General features: G+C 42.5%; 1 protein-coding gene across 1 annotated transcript; it reads right to left on the minus strand.

Annotated features, from left to right (window-relative positions):
• Positions 1 to 8,860: 8,860 nt before the first annotated feature.
• Sc5d (sterol-C5-desaturase) lies at positions 8,861 to 21,518 on the minus strand. The gene is made up of 6 exons (XM_051197182.1): positions 21,363 to 21,518; positions 19,243 to 19,315; positions 16,998 to 17,215; positions 15,788 to 15,920; positions 13,160 to 13,260; positions 8,861 to 12,898 (listed from the first exon to the last, which is right to left on the minus strand). Exons 3-6 carry the CDS (start codon positions 17,205 to 17,207, stop codon positions 12,443 to 12,445), a joined length of 900 nt encoding a protein of 299 aa, XP_051053139.1. The 5' UTR covers positions 17,208 to 17,215; positions 19,243 to 19,315; positions 21,363 to 21,518; the 3' UTR covers positions 8,861 to 12,442.
• Between the last annotated feature and the right edge of the window lie 1,350 nt (positions 21,519 to 22,868).

The raw sequence follows: 22,868 nt of genomic DNA on the forward strand, positions 1-22,868 counted from the left end.
TCTCTCTCTCTCTCTCTCTTTCTTTTGGATCCTGGGGATCCACATTCAGGTTCTCACATTTGCACATTAAGCACTTCCAATTCCACAGCCGCAATACTCCTGTCTTTAAGAGAACGACGTGCTGTAGCTCAGTGGTAGAGTATGTGTATAGTATGATATGATTCAAGCCCCAGCACAATAAAGGCAAGAAGGAGAGAAGGGAGAGTGAAGGCGGAGGGAAGGGAGGGAGGGGAGAAAACAAACGGTAGGCAAGCTTCTTCTTTCTTAAGCTTTCCTAAGTTTCAAGTTTACCTAAACAGAGGCTGGAGGGGTGGTGGAGAACCGGATGGGGCATTTCCTGTAGCCCTCAAGCAGCATGCCCCCCTCCTTTTCCTGTCTGTGAACTTGGCTTGGGGAAAAGCAAAATTATAGTCTGCGCCATTGCAAGCAGAATTCTAGCTCTTGCCTTGGTGGATGGAGGCTTCCGGGTCCTTCTCCAGGGCATGCGGGCTCATCATCTCCAAAAGAATACCACAGAAAAGGATGCTGCCCTCCTGGGAATCCACTCTGTGGGTTTTGGACCCTGCATTCTTGCACTGAGACATTGAGATCAAGGAAAGGGCTTGCTTTTCTGTGCTGCCCCTCCCCCATGGTAGGCTCCACATGAATTCAGTGTGATTTATTTATCCTGCTTAATTTCTCCAAACGTCTTTAGCTCTATTTGTGTCTGTCCTTATTGGACCATGCTGTGATATTTAGTATACGCTTAAAGTGGATACCAAGGAAAATGGTTGCTTATTGCCAGCATTTAATACAAGTATCTAATTAAGTTCAGGTTATTGTGTTAATTATCATTCAGATCTAAAAATTTATTAAGCTATCAGATTTTCATATCATCCTAATGCAATTAGTGGTTATTTATTCATTCAACTGTTCAGATTTTTTTTTATTTTAAAATTATGTCTGGCCATGTCCAATGAATTGTTTCAATTCACCTCACCATTAGGTTTGATCATAAAATGTTTATTAGAGTAAGGCATGAAGTTTTAGCTTGAACTTCTTCCTTTCCATACCCATCATTGACTGTCAGAGGCACATCTTTCACAATGAGGGGGAACAGTTATATCCTGTCTCAGCCATGAATCCCACTTGTCAAGATTGGTTTTAAAAGTATAGCATTTTGGGGATGTGGATGGGCTGGAAAAAAGAAAGAAGGGGTGTGTGTGTAAATTATGTAATTATATTTTAATTTCAAAAAATGAGTGGCATTTTCAGAATTTTCTAGTTCCCTCACCACTTCATAATACTATTTTTAAAACTCTCTTTAACGGGGACTTCAAGCTTACCCTTGACTATGAAGAAGAAGGTTCCCCTAGAAACTGTGAAGCTCCCAGAGAAAATGAAAGTTACCCTGGGACTGTTCTCTGCCACTGCCGTTACAGGTGCTCTTCCACCCCCCCCCCACCCATGGGTTCTTATTCCTGCTGTTTGGAATGCTACTTGCTTGGTAGTATCCTTCTTCCCTGCCTCATCCTGAGCTGGCCTCTATGTCTAAAATAGTGGGAAGTCCCCATCTCAGATAAACAGTATTGTTTACTCAACTGTGATAAGGGAGGAGGCTGCTCTGGTGACCTGCAGCAGCCCCACGGGTGTAATATTATCCCCACGAAAGAGGTGTACGCACAAATGCATGTTGGATTTTATTGGGGATTTGTTGTTCTGCTACTTTGGATGTTGCTGAGCCAAGCATGGAGCAAGAGAGCTTTAACCACGGTTGAAAGGAGCACAGCAGAGTGCTGATTTAGGAGTCCGGTTTTCTAAAGACAAGAGAGGGAGTAGATGACCTTTCCGGATCCCTCCAGTCTGGAGGTTTTATCATTCTATGCACGTACTCTGTCTAGACGTGAAATGTGGACGCACTTGCCTTTATGGTTACAACATGAGAAAAGTCTACTGCGCCATCTACAGTCTGATTCTAGGAAGTGCTTCGCTTCAGCAGGGGACACAGCACCAAACCCAGACAAAAACAAGGGAGAAAACCCTACCGGAAAGAACACGTCTCAGAGACTGTCCCCCAAGAATCTGCTTGTGTTCTTAGCCTTACCTTTCAAAGAGAATGTAAAAATAGCACTCCACAATTATTTATTCATATAACCAATGTTTCATGGGTTATGGAGATGGAAAATTCGGCTATTCCTTTGACAAGCAGAGGACAAAGACCTATGGAGGCAGTTAGGCATCCATGGCTACACTGGGATTACACTGAGACCAAGTGCTTTGACTAAGAATATGACACTGGTCCGACGCCTCTCACACGTTGAAATGTTCTCACTCGAGGTCTTGTACGCACCGTTTTAAGTCCAGACAACCTGAACCCATCTTGTACTTTCTGGCCTTGTCTTTGTCCTTATAAATGCCTCCCACTTCTGTAACTTTCCAGCTCCAGGAGGGCTCAGGGTAAGGTAGCTTCCTTCTTTTTCAAGCACACCAAAGACCTGCCCTGGATATGCTTTAATTCTGTCTCCCATGGGGCCTCTACTCCTTTACCCTCAGGAGTCAGGTGTGCAATGTTACCTCCTCAGAGAGGGCACCCTCAGCTGTCAGAGTGGGAGTGGCACCTCTCAGTCTGTCTTGTTTTTCTAAGGTCAGTTTAGTGTGTTTTACAGATCCTTATTTATCTGGGGATGGATCGAGTATACTAAATGGTACATGTGTCCAAAGATCTGATCAGTATGTTGGAGCTGTGATTCCCACACCAGGCTCTAACATGGATGTCTTCCTGTCTTGACCCCATCAGATAAGTATGTCATAGCCAAGTGAGGAAATCTGTTTTAGAGGACTCAGGCTATCTGATGACATTCCTGTACTGAGGGCTGGCAGAAGCTAATGGTCTGTTTCCATATTACATAGATATGCAATGAAGAGGCATTAAGGAGGCTAAAGACAGCCCAAGATCCCAAAATAACTTGCTTTGGACTGGTAACATTCCAGCTCTCCATAATCCAGAAGTTGTATTCAGTCAGTGAGCTGATAGGATTGACTCTCTAGCACTGCCTTGGCTCCCCCCACCCCCTCACCATCCCACCCTTGGAAATTTGAGTTCACACTCTCCAAGCTCTACACCTGGCCCAACATAGGCCTTTCCTGGCCCCACATACCTACTTCTAGCTACGATTCAAGTGCCTGAATGCTAGACTCTCCAAAAGGAATGGGAACTTCCCAGCCAGCTCCTAGCCCAGCAGCATGGAAAACTCCTTAGCTCCCTAAAGACTGGAACTAGGGATGGAATCATGAAGGGATTACCCATAGCCACTCAGTGAGCTCACTCCTGAGGGACTGCTTTTTTTCACAACCACTGCACTGCAGACCAAGATGACAATAGAAGCCAGGCTTCCATCACTGTAGTTAATGTGTTTAGCAGCTTTCCCCATTGCAGTGACCAAGTGGCAACTTAAGGGAAGAAAATTTTATTCTGGTTTACGTTTAAGGTGTTTATTCCATCACAGTGTGGGAGACAGAGTAGCAGTCACAGAAGACATGGAGGGGGGTACAGAAATGCTGGCTGATTACATTATATCCAGAGTCAGGAAGCAGGGAGCCACAAATGCTATGCTTGGCTCATTCTCTTTCTTCCAGGTCCCAGCTCAGGGAATGGTGTAGTCAACTAAGGAGTGTAAGGTGTAAGGTTTTTCCACCTGCCGCCTGGTCTGGTCCCGTCATCACGCCAGCCCCAAATAACACACAGAGACTCTGTATTAGATATAATTCTGTTGGCCCGGTTACTTGTTTCTTATCGGCTAGCTCTGCCTTAATTATTAACCCATTTCTCCCATCAAAGGAGGGTCTTTCTGCCCTAGTGAACCTAATCTAGAGCTCCCTCACAGGCATGCTCAGGTGATTTTAGAGTCCATCAGGTTGACAACACATCTTAACCATCATCTCTTTACAAGGAACTGGCCTTCTCAATGGTCATCAGTCAAGCTTAGGAGCTCATCGTGTTATACTGAGGAGTGAATCCAGTCTTTTCCCATGGTTTGCTCCTCTGCAAACAGCAAATTGAGCTTGCAACACCAGGGTCTTACATGAATTTCTCCTGATGTGAATCCATAAAAGACTATCAATGAGTGGTTAAGATGTTAGTGATTCACACCATGACTGTCATGGGGATTTTCACATAAGGAGAGAGGCTCAGAGTTGAACCGAGTTTGAATACCCTCATCCCCTAAGGGAACTTGAATCTTTAAAAGGCAAACATGTCTTAGCTAGTGGATTAAATATGGAAACAAGGGCAGTCACTTACTGGGGTTGATGTCAGATGACATAGATGTTTCCTCTTCTCATCAGACCAATGTGTCCTGATGCATGGTCACACAAAATGGGCCTTTGACACGGGAGTTACATACAGTGTTGAAGATGCTCAGTACCTAACCATGAACATTGAACCCATATCTGAACTCATGTCAACTTTACGCTACGTTTCCTTTGGCTAAACAGTAATACCTCAAAACATGGTTTCTTCAATGGAATCTCTCACTGAGGGAAAGTGAGCAGGATCCCCCAGCTTCATATAAATTTGTCAGACCATTCTATCCACTTTTAAATTTTACCCCTTCCTAACTGCATTGGTCAGGGTTTCTATTGCTATAATAAAACACTGTGGCCAAGACAACTTATGAAAGGAAGAGTTTATTTGGGGCTTACAGTTCCAGAAGGATGAATCTATCACCATCACACTGGGGTGCATGGCAGCAGGCAGGCATGATAACGAGCAGTGGCTGAGACCCCACTTCTGAGACCAGGCTGGCCCCGAACTCACAGAGATCTGTCTGCCTCTGAGACCCCGCTTCTTGATCCACAAACAGGAGGCAGAGAGAGCTGGCTCAAAATGACTTGAGTAGCTTGCAACTTTAGAGCCTACCCCAAGGCATACCTCCTCCAGCAAGTCCATACCTACTAAGCCTACCCAAATAGCTACCAACAGGGGACAAAATATTCCAGTACATGCAACTTAATGGGGCCATCTCATTCAAACTACTGCACCAGCCAGTGTCATAGCTCTAGTTCAAAAAATACAGTGAAATCAGAGTCCAACTTAACTTAAAGACAGTTTTCTGAAAGCGTGGGCTTGTAAACTACAGGAGATAAGGGTCTAGTTTAGAAAAGTTCCTAAAGCTTTGGAGTGTCTTAACTAGGCCCTTAACCAGGAGTTAAAGTTTATGGGTTCATCATTTATTTGCTTAAGCTTCTTAGCACACTTAGGAGCAACCAACCAACCTTGTCACTTTGTTTCCACTAAAGTGTTGTATGTAGTATGTACTTTTTCCTCTAAAGATTTTCCTATACGCACTTTATAGACATCTATAGAGGATATTTTAAAAAACAACTCTCTCTGTGTGTATGTGTGTCTGTCTGTCTGTCTTTCGGGGTCCAACTCATGAGAGTTGATTCTCTCCTCCCACCCCTTAGATCCTAGACAAAGAACTCAGGTCTCCATGCCTGGCAGCAAGCATCTTTACCCAGGGAGACATCTCACAGGCCCTCCTCCATAGATGACTTTCAATTGTTTTGCTGTTGCCTGTCATGAACTTCCAATATCCCTTCTACTTAGGAAAAGTGTTTGGATGATTTTAAGTTCAGTCATGTCAGAGAACCCATAATACTGGGAAGAAGAGTTCTGAAGTTGCTGACCTCTGGAGTCTGTTTCAGTGTGAAATTCTTCCTCAGTGTGGATCAGAGCAGTGAGGATGGGCAGGACATGTCAAAGCTCCTGGCTGTCAGAGACAAAGAGCAGGACAGGAAGGAAAGATGAACCTGAGACACGTTGGAGCTTGGGGTTTAGTTGGACAGATCCTTAATCATTCCCTGAAAGCCTCAACATACAAATTGTTTTAACCTTTTTTATTTATATGTGTGTGAGCATTCTCTTGCAGGTGCACACAGATCCCCAGTGCTGAAGTTACAGGCAGTTGTAAGTAGCCTGGCTTCAGTGGCAGGAACTGGACTTCAGTTCTCTGGAAGAACAGTAAGCACTCTTAACCCAAGTCATCTCTCTGGCGTCAGTAAACCTCAACTTTGAGGTGAGACTATTCTCTTTAGACCTCAGGACCCTTCACTGTTATTGTGTTACAGAACAAGCCGAGAATTTGGAGAAGCTGGAGGGGATGAGACAGGAAATGTGGTGTGGAGGGTCCAGCCAAGTGATGTGGCAACAGCAGCAGTCAATCGGGGTGTCTTCTAAGCAGCTTCATCTTCCCAAGATCTAAAGAAGGCCACTGCCACATGTCCACCTAAGTCTCACATGAGACCTCAGGGTACCACCAGGAACGCCACTGTGGGAGCCATAGCCATGGCTCAAGACGAGAAGGCAAAGCATGACCACTATACCTCTGGGAGAAGAGAGAAATCCCACTGAAATGGAAATCTCAAGTCAAGAACAAAAATGTGTGAACCATAGCCACAGCAGTCCTGAGAGAACTTCGTTGCATCAAATATTTATATTTATAAAAGCAGTGAGAGAGAGAGAAAGAGAGAGAGAGAGAGAGAGATAGAGAGAGAGAGAGAAACCAGGGATCTGAGCCTACATTTTAAGGAGAAAAGAGGGAAATCCACAATTGAAAGGCAAAATAATTAGGAGGGGGGAGAGAAAAATTAATGAATCCAAAGATAAGCAACTAAGAAAAATCAGTGAATCTTGAAGCTGAAACCTTAGTCTGCTTGTGTTCCTTCCACAATATATCTGGAGTGTTGGCTGGTTTCTTGTTTGTTTGTTTTTAATTATTTGAGATAGAGTCTCATGTATACCAGGTTAGCCACAAACACCTTATATGGTGAAGGATGATCTTGAAGGATGATCTGATCCTCCTGCCTCTATCTTCCTAGTTCTAGGATCATGGGCACATGTCACTCTTAGTTTTACTCTGAGTAAAGTCTGAAATGGAGTTTTATTTCTTAGTTCTGGAGACCTGGTCTTACCTCCTGAATGGTGTCTTGAATGTTTCACCCTCCAGAGAAGAGTGTGGGTTCTCGGGAGGGCAGGGAACGGGTGAGGGGCAGATCTCTGCTAGTTTTCTGCTGTTTATAGCACTGACCTCACTTTAGGATGTGAACTAACTCAGGACTTGCCAAGCTTCTCAATTTGTTGCCCCTTTCTACCAGAGAACCCTTATGTGGCCTAGAGTTTACAGGCATATAAAATAGGCACACAAACCTTGTATCTGATGATAATATACCATAAAGAAATTCACTTAACACAATTGCTGGTTTAGAACAATTGTTAGTTTAGATAGAATTTTTTCCATTTATTGAAGAAGAAAGCAAATGTTTATACTAATGACATGGGTGTACCTATTTATTTTTACATAGAAAATTACATCTTAGCTGAAAATTTGATTCCAGAGGCATCTATGATAAGTTACAAAGTTGGCTGATATTTTGATTTTATTTACAGATTCTATTTTTGTGCATGGGTGTGTGTCTATGAGCATATGCCACATATGCTTAGGAGACCAGAACAGTATCAGATTCCCTGAAGCTAGAGTTACAGATGGCTATGAGTCACCCAGCATAGATGCTGGGAGCCGAACTCAGATCCTCTGGAAAAGCTGTAAGCACTCAGCCACTGAGCCTGTTCTTCAGCCCTGATCATTTGATTCTACAATCATAAACACAGAATACCCAGTCCAAGTACATTCAGGGCCGTTTCAGAAATTGTTAGTATTCTGCTCTAATCCCAAGTCCAAATTCAATTCATTTCACAATCTTTATGACTCAAGTCAGCATATCAAACAGCAACTTTTGAATCAGGCATTTTGACAAAAGCCAACCCAAAGACATACTAATTTGATATTCACATGCTGAGGACTGATAGTAGAAAAACACTGAATGTCTTTGCTTTCCATAGACAATCATGTGTAAGAGCAGAAGGCTTTGTATGCCTTGCAAACACTGTGGTTCATAAGGCACAGTCAGCTAGACGCTGACCTGAAGTGTTTCAAGCATGTTTGCTGGCACTCACAGCATGGGCATGCACTGTGCAAAGCGCCTGTGTGAAGCATCCAGAGCCCATGGTGCAGTCAACTTGCACAATACAACATGGGTAAACACAGCCAGAAACATCCCTTTCAGACTGATCAAAAATTAGATACAAAACGAAACATCAATCAGTAGTATAATGAGTTAAGGAACTATAACTATGTTGTCATGTTAAAAGGGGAATGTTCAAACAAGTTAGTGTGTGTGTGTGTGTGTGTGTATTTTATACAAAGGGAACAAATTTTTTGAAAACTAGTGCATCAAATCTACAGAAAATAACTGACAACTTAAATCCTTTGGTCACTAAAATGAATGCATTTGTTCTGTGCTTTTAGGCCAGTGAGGGGAGCAGTTTTGCTCCCTACAGGCTCCCTGGCATGAACTTTTGCCTGAGCAGAGCCCAAACAAAGCCACATGACCATGGACTGAAACTCCTGAGCTCACCAGTCCACTTGAAGTCACACCCCAAACGGAGGACAATGTGCCTCACCTTAGTCACAGCCATGAAACTGGACTTTGAACCATCACGAAGAAGGGAAAAAAGGTGAGGGCCACACAGTGAGATCTGGTCAAAAAACAAAAAGCCCCAAATAACAACCCAACTGTACCAGGATGTCCAGGCATACTTTGGGGAAGGTAAAGGTGTCTTAGGACAAACATGAAATGCAGTAACAAGGAAAGACAGAGGCTGTTAAGCTCCTATTAACCTAAATACAACATTTTTTCCTAATAAGACATTAAGGAAGTGAAAGGACAGCTAAGGCTACCCAGAGAAACCCTTTCTCCAGAAAACAAAATAAAAAAAGAAAACAACAATAAAATGAAATAAAAACACAAGCCCACACAATGATCTATTCACAAATGTCTGTAGTAGCTTTATTCAAAATATTTCCACATTGTAAATAACCCAAATAGCCACCAACAGATACACAGAGTAGCCAATAGTAGTATATTATTTAGTATAAAATCATTATAGGGATAGTACTCATAATTAAAAGGAATGAACTATTGATAAATACAACAGAACATGTGTAAAAACATGTTAAGCTTTAAAAAAAAGCTCAACACATGAGTATATCTCATATATCTCATTTGATTTAATTTACATGAAATTCTAGAACAGACAAAATTTATTCCCAGATATCAGTGATATCTGAGGCTGGGGTTGCGGGGGAGGGAGGCAGGGGGAACTGCAGAGGGAGACAATTCATGCCCTGGTGAAGGACATGTTCTGTCTTGCCTAGGGGTGGTGGCATTGGTATATAAATGTCAAGGCTGAACTGTACAATTACAGGTGCATGGAACTGCAGGAAAGCAAGCAGCATACCGCTGGGGCAGCAGACAGGAACCACGGGCACAGAGCCTGCCTTCTTAGTTGGATATACACTAATTTTCCATTGGTTTCTTCAGTAGCATGTTAGGGGGTCAACTTTTCACGAAATGAATGGCCGAATGAAATCACAACATTAAAAGAAATAGACATAAATAATGGAGATTAACAAAAACCTATAATGTAAGCTGGCTCCACAAGAGGGCACAGATGGCTTCAAGTCAAATGACTAACTTCTGTAACCACTGTTCCGTGGTGACATCTGAGTGATGGGACTCTGCCCAGGTACCCAAACACAAGTCTGACCAGGGGACTGAATCAACATGTTAATAACTCTCTTACCAAATTTAAGAAAATCTCATTATAAAAAGACAAATGGTTACATGTTCAGGAGAATTTGATATGCTCAACTTAGGCGCTCACTGTTAAAGAAAGCAGTTAAAGACTGCAATAGACTGTTAAAAGTCTACTGCACTTAGAATAAAAATCTTCAACTCGACTTTATAGAGATTTAGGAAGAAAACATTTTTGCTAGGCTAAGAATGAAGCTCAGGGCCTCATCCATGCCAAGCATGCACTCTACCGTTAGGCTACATCCTGCTTCCCAGACAATTATTTTTAACGCTATCATCGCAAATTATTCATTAAAACAAGTTTTTATGAATATTTTCTTTTGATACCAAACCCTGCCCTGATGGTAACAACATTAACACTGGATCATACACTTCCTGCCCTTGAGAAGTTTATTCTATTGGGGGTGGGGGCAGGATTCTATTTTCCTTTACATTTTACTGTAGACTGCCTTATGACATGTTTTGAAAAAAGAATGCTACAGCAACAAAACACTAGCTATTAGCTCATTAAAGAGAATTCACAATGAGCAACACCTTGCTTTTGATTTTATTCACACACTCCTGTAACTCATCTAGACGCTTTTCACACTCCAATGTGAAGGGGAAAGTGGCCTCCTCCACCATCCTACCCGATGAGGACAGAAAACCAACAATGATCATCACTGCAGTCAGGAAGCAGAAGCCACCATCCTCTGCCCTTGACCCTACTGGGAGCACTGGCTCATCCCTTATGCAATGGGGAAAGCAAACTGCAAAGGGCACCTGCTGTGTGTGACTCACTCTTCCCAACTCCAAGGCTCCCAGCAGCAACGCCCGAGGTTCGGCTCTGAAATTTTATTTAGCTAATCTTTATTTCATATACATACACAATGCATTTTGATCATATCCACTCTTACATTTCCCACCCCCTACTTCTCCCAGACATCCCCCTTCCATCTCCCAATTTCATATCCTCTTTCCTTCTTCTGTATAAGCCACAGTCCAACCAGAGCTGCCACTAGCCTCAGAGGTACAGGGCCACCCATTGGCACAAAAGCAACTTAGAGATTGCACTGCTGCAAGCTGAGTCTCCCTTCCTAGCAGCCATCGACTGTCAATAGCCCCACAGTCAGAGCTGGGAACTTATGAGCCCCTCCACCCCATCCATGCTGAATGTTCACTGGTTGGATGGCGTGCAGACGGACACAGTTGCACAATGGCCCCTCATGTCCAGCCTTACAGCATTCTTCCCTGGCCTTGTCTTCTTCCTTGATGTTCCCAGAGCCTTGGGGAGAATGGGTGACAGAGATATCCCACTTGAGGGGTTTGTCCTTTCTTGATATATTATCCTTTTGTATCCACATTACACTGCTATGAGCTGGATATTGGATTCATCCAACATGCCAATTAGTCCTTATCTTAGTAATGTCTATGGATTCAGAACCCTGGGCCTGGTGGGTATACTTCCAGGAAAAAGGAAGTCTAGATCCTTACACAGAGCCCCTTCCCACTTCTACTCCCTCAGAGCACTTGATAATATCAACTAGCAAATGGAAAAGGATTTGCTGAGTGACAGATCCTGATAGCAACACTCACATCTATCAATCTGACCCTGGATATCAGGGATGCTCTCAGGTTTTACAACCCACATCACCTCCATGTCTTCAGTGACACTAATTTAAACAAAGGAAAGTTTGTGCTATAACATTTAAGATGTTAATAGCAGTCGTGATTAAATTTTATTGGTTTTTGCATAAATAGCCAATAGAATATCTTTACACCAATACAATTATCTTACAACACCCACTCTTCTTCATGGGGGTGTTTGTGAATTTTATTTATTTATTTTTTTCAGAGGCAGTGGGAAGAGAGAGAAGAAATGAAGGATGAGGTTTCAAAGTGTATCTCAGGTAGACTTAAGTATTTGGCAATTATTCCCTTCATTTAAAAAGTCAGCTTTATAACCTGGAAATACATAAGTACAGTGCATCCACTTTATTAAACAGAGATGTGCCACCTAGGTGCCCCAAGTTTACATTTAGCATTATCCAGGTTCGTGTCTGTAGGCTTATTTATTAAACAGTAGTTTTAAATGACACGTATCAAGATCTTTAGTTAAACAATCTCATATCTGGATTGAATATGGAAGAGCTGACATTTAAAAAATTACCATTTATTTATTCATTATTAAAATCTGACAATGCCCCCAAGAGTAAGGCGCCTTATGTGTAAGAAGATAATATAGTCTTATTAACCAGCCATATGTAAATCACATACATAGCCACTCATGTATTAGATTGTTCAGGCTGATGTTCCTATTTGAACAAAGTCCTGTAAGTCCTCCAGTACCACTGCAGGCCAGCCACTCCTGAACAGAAGCCATCTTCATATTAGTATTTCTTGGCTAGTCTCAGTATTGTTAAGCACAATGGATTTTTCCCCCTTAATGAATATGAGTGAATTAAGGCAAAAGGACACAGACCAGCTTCTTCCATAGCTTATCTTCTATCTTATTTAAAGTTGTTGGGGCTGTACAGGCTGCAGATCTGCTGGCTGCAAAGATACAAGTTGTCCCTGGACCAATGTCTGACACATTAGCCATGAGATTACAATCTTGGTGCTCCCAGCATCTTCCCTCAGTTTATCCTCAGGACTACTCCTCAGCATGACACACAATGCTGACGTTCAAATGACACCACTTAGTTGCTATGTATCTTGGCTTTGTGTAGATTATTTCCTTATTTAAAGTATTTAATAACTGAACAATAACCTACTTAGTCTTTGTAAACTCTCCATTGCCCAATTTTTCACTTTTACAGCCATTTTCTGCTAGGCTGTTGAATTCTCCTTCTGCCATCTTCCTCACATAAGTAAGTGGTCCTTTCCCTTCAAAGGAGGAAGGATTTTTAAAAGAGCCTCCAATTCTATCCCACAATGTGAAATACTGTCCATAGTTATAGTCAAAAAACAAGTGGTGGTCTGTGTGATGAGCTGACCCGTTAATATATGGCCTTAACATCTGGGGGACACGAAAATCACCATCGTGAATGGAAATTGTCCAGACATTAACCAAGACATATAAACCTAAGTAGACCACCTTGTGTAGTGGAAAGACAAAGGGGTATATATGGTAAGGGAGACTCTGGAGGAAGCCGTCCACAGGGTGAAAAGCATGACTTGCAAATGGAGTGGGGATCTTCCAGATATGATGAGGTTTATGTATGCGCTGAGGAGGAAAAGGATATGGTTAGAGCCACGTATGAACTTAGCTTCCACTCTAGGTACAGATATGCCCTAACTGGAACTGGCAAAGTCACTCCTTCTTTATCCCCAAGGTAAATAAAATACATACATACAGGCCCTATGATGAATAATGGCCTGAAGAGCTTCTTGGGCATTTAATACAGGCAAGAGAAAATCTTAGACTCTAGAGTACAGACTTTATAATACTGAGATGAGTGACATCTTCCCCTTTAAATGACTCTACCTTGTAGAACAGTCTGTGATGCAGGCCCCTGTGAATCCAGTAGATCAGCATGTCTGTGAAAAACAGGAATGATACCACGCTAACAATGAGATGAATCCAGCCTAAGAGAAACCACACAGAACAAGAGTCAAAGTTCCTCTCCAGAATTAGTGTTCCCTTTCCACATGTCCACATAAATGCAAAGGGGATCTACACTCAAGCATGAGTTATCTCCCTTCACTACCTAGAACTGCTTCCATCTCTGCTTCCCCTCACCTAACAGCTTGGAATGGCCTAACTTTCACTATTTTGTAATTTTAATTAAATTTTGAGCTGGTATTAAAAAAAAACATAAAAATTGTCCATAAAATATTTCATTTCTTTTTTATGACTTAACTTTATTAGTTTTGCTTATTTGTTTTTTGATACAGATTTTCTCTGTGTAGCTCTGGCTGTCCTGGAACTTACTCTGTAGACTACAGAGGACTCAAACTCAGAGCTGCCCGACTCTACTGGGATAAAAGGGATACACAACCACCCAGCTACTAACTTTATTATTCTGAATTATGTGTGTGCATGCGCATGTGCTTGTGCATGTGAAAGCTCTGGTTCCCCTGTGGCTACAGTTTCTAGCAGTTGTGAGCCACCCAATGTGGGTGCTGGGAACTGAACTCAGGGCCTCTTAACGGCTGAGTTATCTTTCCAGTACAAGTATTACTTAATTAAACTACAAAGATGTCTATGAGAAAGGACATTCTTACTGCTTTCTTTATATTAGCATTCTTAAATCCTATCTTTGTGCACTACCTCCTTGCCTGGAGCTTAATTTTCCACTAAATACTTTCACTCTAGAGATCCCATAGTGAGTCCTTTTTTAATATTTTCAGCCTCGTCCTCCTGAGATTTTGTTCCAATCAGGCTGATGCACTCAACCTCCCCCTGTGCCTGTGGCATCTTATCACTGACTCGGGCTCACACTGTTCCAACATATCTAGAATGCCCTCTTCCTGATTTTGCTCATTCGCTCATTCATTGTCAAAGCCTCTTGTAATTAACCACCTCCTACTTTGAGAGCACAGTTCTGGTATCCGGCAAGCTAGGGTTCAAGCCTAAGCCCACTATCTATTAGCTGAGCACATAGGCAGGTTCTCAATGCTTTCTTCCCTAATATGCTCCTCCTAAAAGCAGCCCAGCAACAAGATCTACTCTGCAGAGTTGCTGAAGAAAAGCAGTGGGATGAGACGGGGCAGAGCTGCCAAGTGCTGCTGGCACCTGTCAATCTCAATGAACACTACTCTGCCTTCCTATATTCTGGATGTCAGGAACAGATCTTGAAGGAATTTCAAAACTGCATAGAGGTCATGTCGCTGCAAGACTACCTTTAAAAATAGAAAATCTAAAGCTCTAAATGTAGGAGTCAATTTCTTAATTCTGGACAGAGACACAATGAACTACTATAACTAATATACTTTGAATATATCTACAGATATGAAACAATGACCACATGTACTAAAACCATCAGAATGCAAACTGCATACACAGTGTTTCGTTTCTGCCATGTAATCAAGGAAGTAGGTAGGCACAGATGAGAGGGAAGTCAAGATAGACATATGAACAAATGACAAATGGCCTCTAGTTTCTAGGCAGCAGGGCAGTTACTGTGACTTTTAGTAACTCACATATTACTGAAATTACTTTCCCTTCAGTTTGAAATAAATACAAGGGCCCATCCTGATCAGTATTCCCTTAGGCACCATGTCTTCCAAAACTGACTTTAAAAATGAGAGTGAAGTTAAGAAAGTCCACATGTGGTGAGACAGGAATGGAAAAAAAGCACAACAGTCAAACACCTGGGAAGTTTGGCAGAAAGAAGAAAAAGGCATCTTGGTGCTTTAAAGAAAGTTAACCGTATGACAATCATGAAGGCCCACTTTGCAAATTTAAAGCCAGCTTGGGCTACGTAGCCAGACCCTGTCCAGAAAGAAGAAAAGGAAAAGGGAGGAAATGGGGTAAGGAAGGCAAAAAAGGAAAGGGGAGAAGGGAGGAAGGCAGGCAGTCTGGGGAGATGGCTCAATCAGGAAAGTGCTTGCCTCACAAACATGAGGACCTGAGTTTGATCCTTAGGAAACCCCCACCCAAAAAAAAAAAAAACCCCAACAACAACAACAGCAACAAAAATGCTGGATGTGGGGATGTGGATTTAGAAACCCAACATTGGCGAGGTAAAGAGGTAGAAACAGACTGGAGCTAGCTGGCCAGCTAGTCTAGACCAGCTGGTAAACTCCAGGAAAATGAGAAAAACTGTCTAGACGGGGCCTTTAACTCCAGCATTTGGGAAGAAGAGGCAAGCAGATAGATCTCTGTGTATTTGCTCTATTTAAGTAAGCTCCAGGCCAGCCAGAGCTACCTACTGAGGACTTGTCTAAAAAAAAAAAAAAACCCACCAAACACCTTCTCCCCTCACTGTGCAAAAAATGAACAACAAAATTCCCAGGAGGTAAAGAGTATTCCTGAAGATGACATTTGAGGTAGCCCTCTGACCTGTTGCATGCATGAATATACATGCACACACATGAATAAAAAACAAAAGAACAAGCAACAGAAAGGGTTCTACTAACTTGTACTTAGACCCTCCCAGTAGCTGCTCACCACTTGGGAAGTCTCCTATGTCATCATAGAGCTTGCTGTAACCTCTCAACTCCAGCAGGAACAATGAAATGGTGGGGATACTTATCCAAGGCAAAGACTTGACCGTGAACATGATCTCTCGAGAGACTTGATTCTGAAGATAAAAGTTCCAGTTATTTGAAAGTCACAACATCTGTCCAACAAAACTGCCATAAAGTTGATTGGGGATGGACTTTTAAATATTTTCTGTCTGTACTTGGACTCTGGCTCATGTCAGGCAAGAACTCTACCACCAAACTAAAGTCCTAGCCCTCAAGTTTCTCTTTCTTTTCCTCAGATTTTATTTCACATTTTATTTTTAAATATGTATATATGTACGTGTGTGCTTCTGTGTGTGTGTGTGTGTGTGTGTGTGTGTGTGTGTGTGTGTGTGTAAATATGTGCATGTCATGGGAGTGCAATGTCTGCAGAGGCCAGAAGACCCCAGCCAGGGAGCTGGTGTTCCAGGAAGTTGTGAGCCATCAACATGGGTACTGGGTACCAAACTCGGGTGCTCTGAAGAAGAAATATACACTCCTAGCTGTTGAGTACACTCTCCTGGGACCACTTAAATACTAAAAAGCCGACTTCCAAACTTTTCCTGTGGAAATTTTAATACACAGGAAAGTACGAGAAAAGTGTTCCTTTATATCTACCAAAGGCAATAGCAAAGTACCTTCACTTCTGAAGTCCACCTTTCTCACCAAATCTGTATGCTGTTTCTATTTATGGAATAATCTTTAAATGAACTTCCTTCCCCAGCTCCTTTCAGTCTAGGGACTATCTGACAAATACCAGTGGCAGTCACAGTTCCAAGTTGCTGGACTTGAATCCTCAGCTCAGCCATGGAAAAACACACATGGTAAAAATACCTTTCAGCTGCCAAAAGCCAGAGAGTAAAACATTTACATAAGCACAATAACTACACACATGCATTTATTCATCAATATCAGTAAAGTAATTCTCATCTATATACATGGGGAAGTAAGATTTCCAGGCTAACAGAAAACAAGATCCACGTATTATTTAGAATACACAAAGGAAAGAGGTGATTAACCCTTATAAAAATATCCAACCCTTTCAGGGGGCTGTTTTCAAAAGCTCTATTTACATACGACCAGTTTAACTGAAAAATTCACAAGTACATTATAGCATTATTATTTAAAGTAACAGAAGCTAGAAAATCTCTTACCTTTAAAAACTGTGGATGTTTCATTAATGAATGATCATAGACAAAATAATAGCTCAGGGTTGCACAGAAGAAGTAGAGGATATAAGCACCCAGGTTTGTGACAATTAGGAGACTAATAGTTTGTCGGATGATGTTGTCCTCTGGCCACGTGGCTGGGTATACATATGGAGTAAAGAAGTAGTGATCGGCAATGTTGAGAACCAGGTCCATCGCAGCCCCTGCAGGACAAGTGTGTAGCAATTCACTCCTCACATCTCTACAATGTTTCAGAAAAGCTCTATGTACAGTTTTTGGACTAAGAACAGCTTCATGCAGCTCAGACCTGGCCACCAGTTTCCCCAGGTGCCACCTTTGGCAGCAGAAGAGAGTACTGATTAGGTCATCCCTAGACTGACTTCTTCATGACATACAGTGTTCAAATTAGATATTAATCACCAGGCGTTGGTGGCTCACGCCTTTAGTTCCAACACTCGGGAGGCAGAGGCAGGCAGATCTCTGTGAGTTCGAGGCCAGGACAGGCTCCAAAGCAATACAGAGAAACCCTGTCTCGGAAAAAAAAAAAAAATTTAGATATTAATCACATGGTAAGGTCAGGATTCCCAAGCGTTGGAGCAACATAGCAAGATACCTTTAGTAAGATTTCTTCTCCCTTATTTATCACCCTAAGGTTTAGCTATTACCACAAATTGCTTTAGCAATTTTCCCATAAAGGTTCACAACATAGTCATTCATGCTGTCATACTATGCTCAGGTATACTTGTTTAATAACTTTCCAGTCATTTCCCAATGATGCCACCAGAAGTAACATGATCAATGTGCAGCATTTCTTCCAGGGTAGCCTCCCTTGAGTTATCCATGGCCTGATGAGATTAAGTACCACTGTCTTTTGTGTTAGAATGTCATTCAGTTGGGCTGGGGAGATGGCATAGTTAGCCAAGTGCCTGCCTTGCAAACCAAAGGGCCTGAATTTGGAACCCCAGAACCCATGTGAAGAGCAGGGCATGGTAGCTTGTGTCTAAATAATCCCACTGAAGACAAGATGGGAGGGAGACACAGGAGGACTCTGGAACTTCCTGGTTGGCTAGCTCAGTCTATCTAGGAGAATCTCAAGTCACTGAGAGACTCTATCTCAAACACAAGATGGAAGGCACCAAAGGACAGCAATTGAAGTTGTTCTCTGACCCTCACATGCACACACACATGCACTCACATACACATACATGCACTCACACATACAGGCACACAGAGAAAGAAAAATATTCCAACTACCTTCTGGTTTATTACTGCCTGCTCACATGGTAAACATTTCTTTTTAAAGATTTCTTTTTATTTTAATTTATGTGGATATGTATGCCTAAATATATGCCACAACACAGGTACCTGCAGAAGCCAGAAGAGGATTCTGTCTCCCCTGGAGCTGGGGTTACAGGTGATGGTAAGTTGTCTGATGGGAACTGAACTTGGGTCCTATGCAACTGCGAAGGCCATCTCTCCAAACATTTATTAATGCTGATCTACCAACACTATTTTGCACGGTAAGCAATTTTGAGACTAGTTCTTTATGGATGAACTATTCTAGGACATTATGATGGCCAGGCCTATGCTAAGTATGGGACAGTATATAATATAAACACTTGCTTTTCTAAGCATGACATTGCTTGGTGAGAAAGGCTGTCTTGAAGATACACTGGAGAAAAAGAAAATGCTGACATGAAGTCAAGGAGGAGAATGTGCAAGAGTTTTCTAGGCAGAAGGAAAGTTCCCATGTACATCTCACCAGACTTTCAGATAACTTTCACTGTTCTCCATCTCTAAGCTTTTCATTCATTCTTAATGCTGCTATTTGCATTAACCGTTCTGCATTTATGTCATCTGGTTTCATGATCAACGCAACCACTAGTGACACCTATTTACTTTTTTACTGTCAAGCATGGTATTTCATTTTCCCCCCCTAGACAATATTTTGGTCGTCGTCACTCCCAGTTAAAATTCAACTATTTTCTTTGCCAGTCCAAAAGTCACGAGTGGCATTAGTTACCCAACTATGTTTCAGGATGATGTGTCAGAAACCACACACCAGCAGTACCCTCAATATTGGCCAGTGCAGTACTGACAGCAGTTTCAACTCTACTGTCACCCAGCAAGCTCTCTTCATCTACTTCTGATATTTTCACACAGAAGTAAGTCAAAAGTTAACAAAACAACAGAAAAGCAAAACACTGCCAGAAGGCACAGGCAGGAATACCTGGTATGTAACCCAAGAAACAACAGGTGTACGTCAGTCAGAACCTGTCATCGGATGAGTCCGAGTGCTGAACCTGTGGCAAAAACAAAAACAATTGTTTGGTTCTCAGGGCTTTCAGGCTTTATGGCAGTGACTGCTCCAGTATTAAGTATACTTTTACAAGCAAGATGCTTTCAAGGAGAAACTGTGTGTGTAACCTGGGGCAGGTTGCTCAGCTACTCTCCATAGGTATGGAACTGCTTTGTGTGTACTCTAATGATGGAGGGCAGTACCTGTTTCTCCAGAATCCCCGGGATCTGTGTCTTGAACTCAATAGGAAAGAGAAGACTTCTTGGTGCATATTTAATTCCTAGCTACCTTGACTGATACTGAGCAGAGCTTCATATAGTGTAATAAATTGCACTTTTTCTGTAGATAGTCTGGATACTTACCCTTTGTTCACTTTCCCTTTGATGTTTCAGTTTCTTCATTAAAAATCTCTGCTACCTCTCCTCCTCTCCCTCCACGTCCATTACTCAAGCCATCCACCCTCCACAACTTTCTAAGTAGCACCACGCCCGGCTAGGATCTTATATACTAAGAGGCTTAGCCCTTTGCTTATGGGATGAATCCCAAATGTTTTCTTTAACTTTGACATGAAAAATTAATTTACATTAAATGTATTCTGATATCCATCATATATGCCCCCGATCACTCAAAAACATCCAATTTCACTGGTATACAGTAATAAAACACCCACATGTTCATACAATTTTTATGTAACTTTAAGAGTTAAATCCCTTAAAGTCAGAGGCTCTGTGGACTCTCAGCTAACCAGGCATTACTGCTTGAAACTAAAGTTCACATGAAATCTTATACTGCCTTTGCAGAAACAGCATTTTTTTTCCCTTCAAAACATGACTATCAATTAAACAGGCGGGGGCTGTAGTTCAGTGATATTTCTCCAGGCTAGTATGTCCAAAGCCTTGGTTCCTTCCTCAGCATCAGATAGATAAGTAAATAAATACAGTATTACACCTAGATGACTTAAAACTATTTTTCTTCAGTAAAAGAAAAAGCACAGAAACAATGGCTAGCATTCATATATTTTTCTAAAAGTCTGCATATTATTAACCCCCCATCCCCACCCCAGGGTCTTTGCCATGTAGCCTGGAACTTCAATTTTCCTGCGTCCGCCTCCTGAGCTCTTATGATTACCCATACCACATCTCATCTGACTTTTACACATGTGTATGTGTGTGTGTGGGGGGGGGGTAATGGAGAGGTTCTCCCATCTAACTCTCACAGGTCTATAAAGTATATGTTGTATAACCTTAGCATACAGGACAGTGAAGGCAGGGATAACTTAAATATCCTTGTAAGAAGTAGTGGATGTGATGTAAAGCCTAGTGCTCTATATTGTTACCTCTCTAAAATCACACATATGAATAAGGAATTCTGAGGTCTTCACACTATATATTACATAATGAACACACTCACACAAAATCCCAGTAATAAATAAAGGGTCATAAGGCTGTTATCAGCAAGCATTTTAACAGAACAACTGATGGTGACGCGCTCAGCTAACCCACAAAGTTTTGACCGGAATAATTTTCCAAACTGGTAACTTCTCCAATGAGGCCATGTTTTCACTTGGACCACCTTGGCAATAAAACCGGGAAACCAGTGTACATTTTTTTTTTTTTTTTTTTTGCTTAAGTACGCACTTTCAAAATCGAAGCGACTACTGGCCCACCACCTTCACTAGGTCACAGTAATTGTCAGACCCAGGTCCTCAACCTGATCTCTTCTCCCGGAGAAGCACGTCGCAAAGCAAAGCACCAGCGTTCCCCATCTCTCCCTGAATGTAGGATCCACAACAGGCAACCTCCAGCACTGGCGGGGACCCAGCTCTCCCGGGTCGGTGTCCTTCTCTGCCCCGTAATAGCCCTGTCCATATTACAGGCCCCTCGGCCCAAGGTGCCCACCCGGCCACCACCCCAAACCACCTGAGCCTCTAGCGGGGACCGCCACACCTGTGCGGAGGATGCTTTCCCATTCCCAGGAAAATGAGGATCCCTCGCGATAGCTCACTGGTCCTCCCACTCGCGGGTGTCCAGCTGCCTATACAGGAAACCTACCTGCAGGGCCGGAGCCGTTCAGTCTGCGGCCGCCGCTACACCAGCGGGGGCAGGAGCTGGAGAGCCGGAGACACCGCCCGCTCAGCAGAACCCCGCCCACCTGCAGGCAGCCCGCCAATCAGCAGCCTGCGCCATAAGCTGATGTGACGGCGGATCGCGCGACCTGGAGCGGCTCGGCCTCCGTGGTCACGTGGTCACAGCTCGCGAGCCCCGCCCCCCCGGCCAAGTGGTCCGGGACTAACCTGGCGCTGTGGGCCGCCCTTCTAAATGCTCTCGGTTGGAGCGCGCTCTCCTGCCCACTTTCTTCCCGCCACGCAAGTGTACGGGATTCGTGCATAGGACCCGTGACATTCGGCCTGAAGGAAGATCGATGACGTTTCCTTTGAAGTTAATGGCAGACGCATTTGTCCCATGCTTGTGGCTCTAACATTCATCAATCTGCTGCTATTTTCGCCTCCCTGGAACAAGTCCTTTCATGTAACATTGAAGAGTTAGCATCTGCATAAAATCTGGAAATTGAAGAATATGTGTAGTTTGGTAAATTAAAGAAGCAATTGTTTATGAAGATTAAAAAAAGAAAAAGGTTATGATCTGACCGAACCAGCTTTACATAGATGTTTCAATACTGACAAGATGAAGATATAGATAGGAAGAAAAACAACAAAAACAAAAACAAATTAAATATCAAATTGGCTAATTATGACTCAAGAATCTAGGCCGTAGCAACGCATTCTATGAAATACAAGAGCTCCCTGAAGGTGAGCAGTAGGGATTGGCTGTATCAGTCGAAAGGAAATGAACCTTAGAAGAAAGGGCCAAAAAAAAAAAAAAAAAAAAAAAAAAAAAAAGATGGGTGCTTTCGATGTTGCATTCAGAGAGGATTTACCTGTTCTAACTGGATGTTGTCCTTTTTCTTTTCTTTTCTTTTTTTTTTATGTAAAGGGTGGGGTATTTCAAAAGTCAGTTTGATTAAGTGGCTTGAGCATGAAGAACTCCATTCCAGCTTGGTCTAATCTCCTAGATCTCTGAGACAAGAGCCTAGTTCAAAATAATGACCCTCTATAAATTTCATTTAATAAGTGTGTTTTCCAGGGTTCTCTAGAGAAACAGACCTGAAAAGATGAAGACATACATAAATAATCTATGAAACCAGCTTATATTAAGATAATAAGTTGTCGAATACCTGAGGGGTTGATAGCCCAGTAATTGTTCCATCATGGAAGCTGGTTACCTCACCATCCAGACTACAGTGGCTGGCTCACACTGAAAAAAATAAATGGCCGGGTAGATGGTCTGTCCACAAGGCTGGGTACTTCAGAAGTCCCAGTGTGGCACCCAAAACCTGGAAGGTGTCTGGAGAATCTTCTGTTAACAATGGAAACTTGGAAATAACTGGTTTTTGCTATCAGGGAAGGAATCAGAAGCTGCAAGGTCAGTGGCAAGGGGAAAATGGAAGGCCAATCAAGTTAAAGGAAAATAATCTTTCTTCTGTTCTGCCCCTTCCCC

Source organism: Phodopus roborovskii, unplaced genomic scaffold (assembly GCF_943737965.1).
Source record: "Phodopus roborovskii unplaced genomic scaffold, PHOROB, whole genome shotgun sequence".
Lineage (NCBI taxonomy): Eukaryota > Metazoa > Chordata > Mammalia > Rodentia > Cricetidae > Phodopus > Phodopus roborovskii.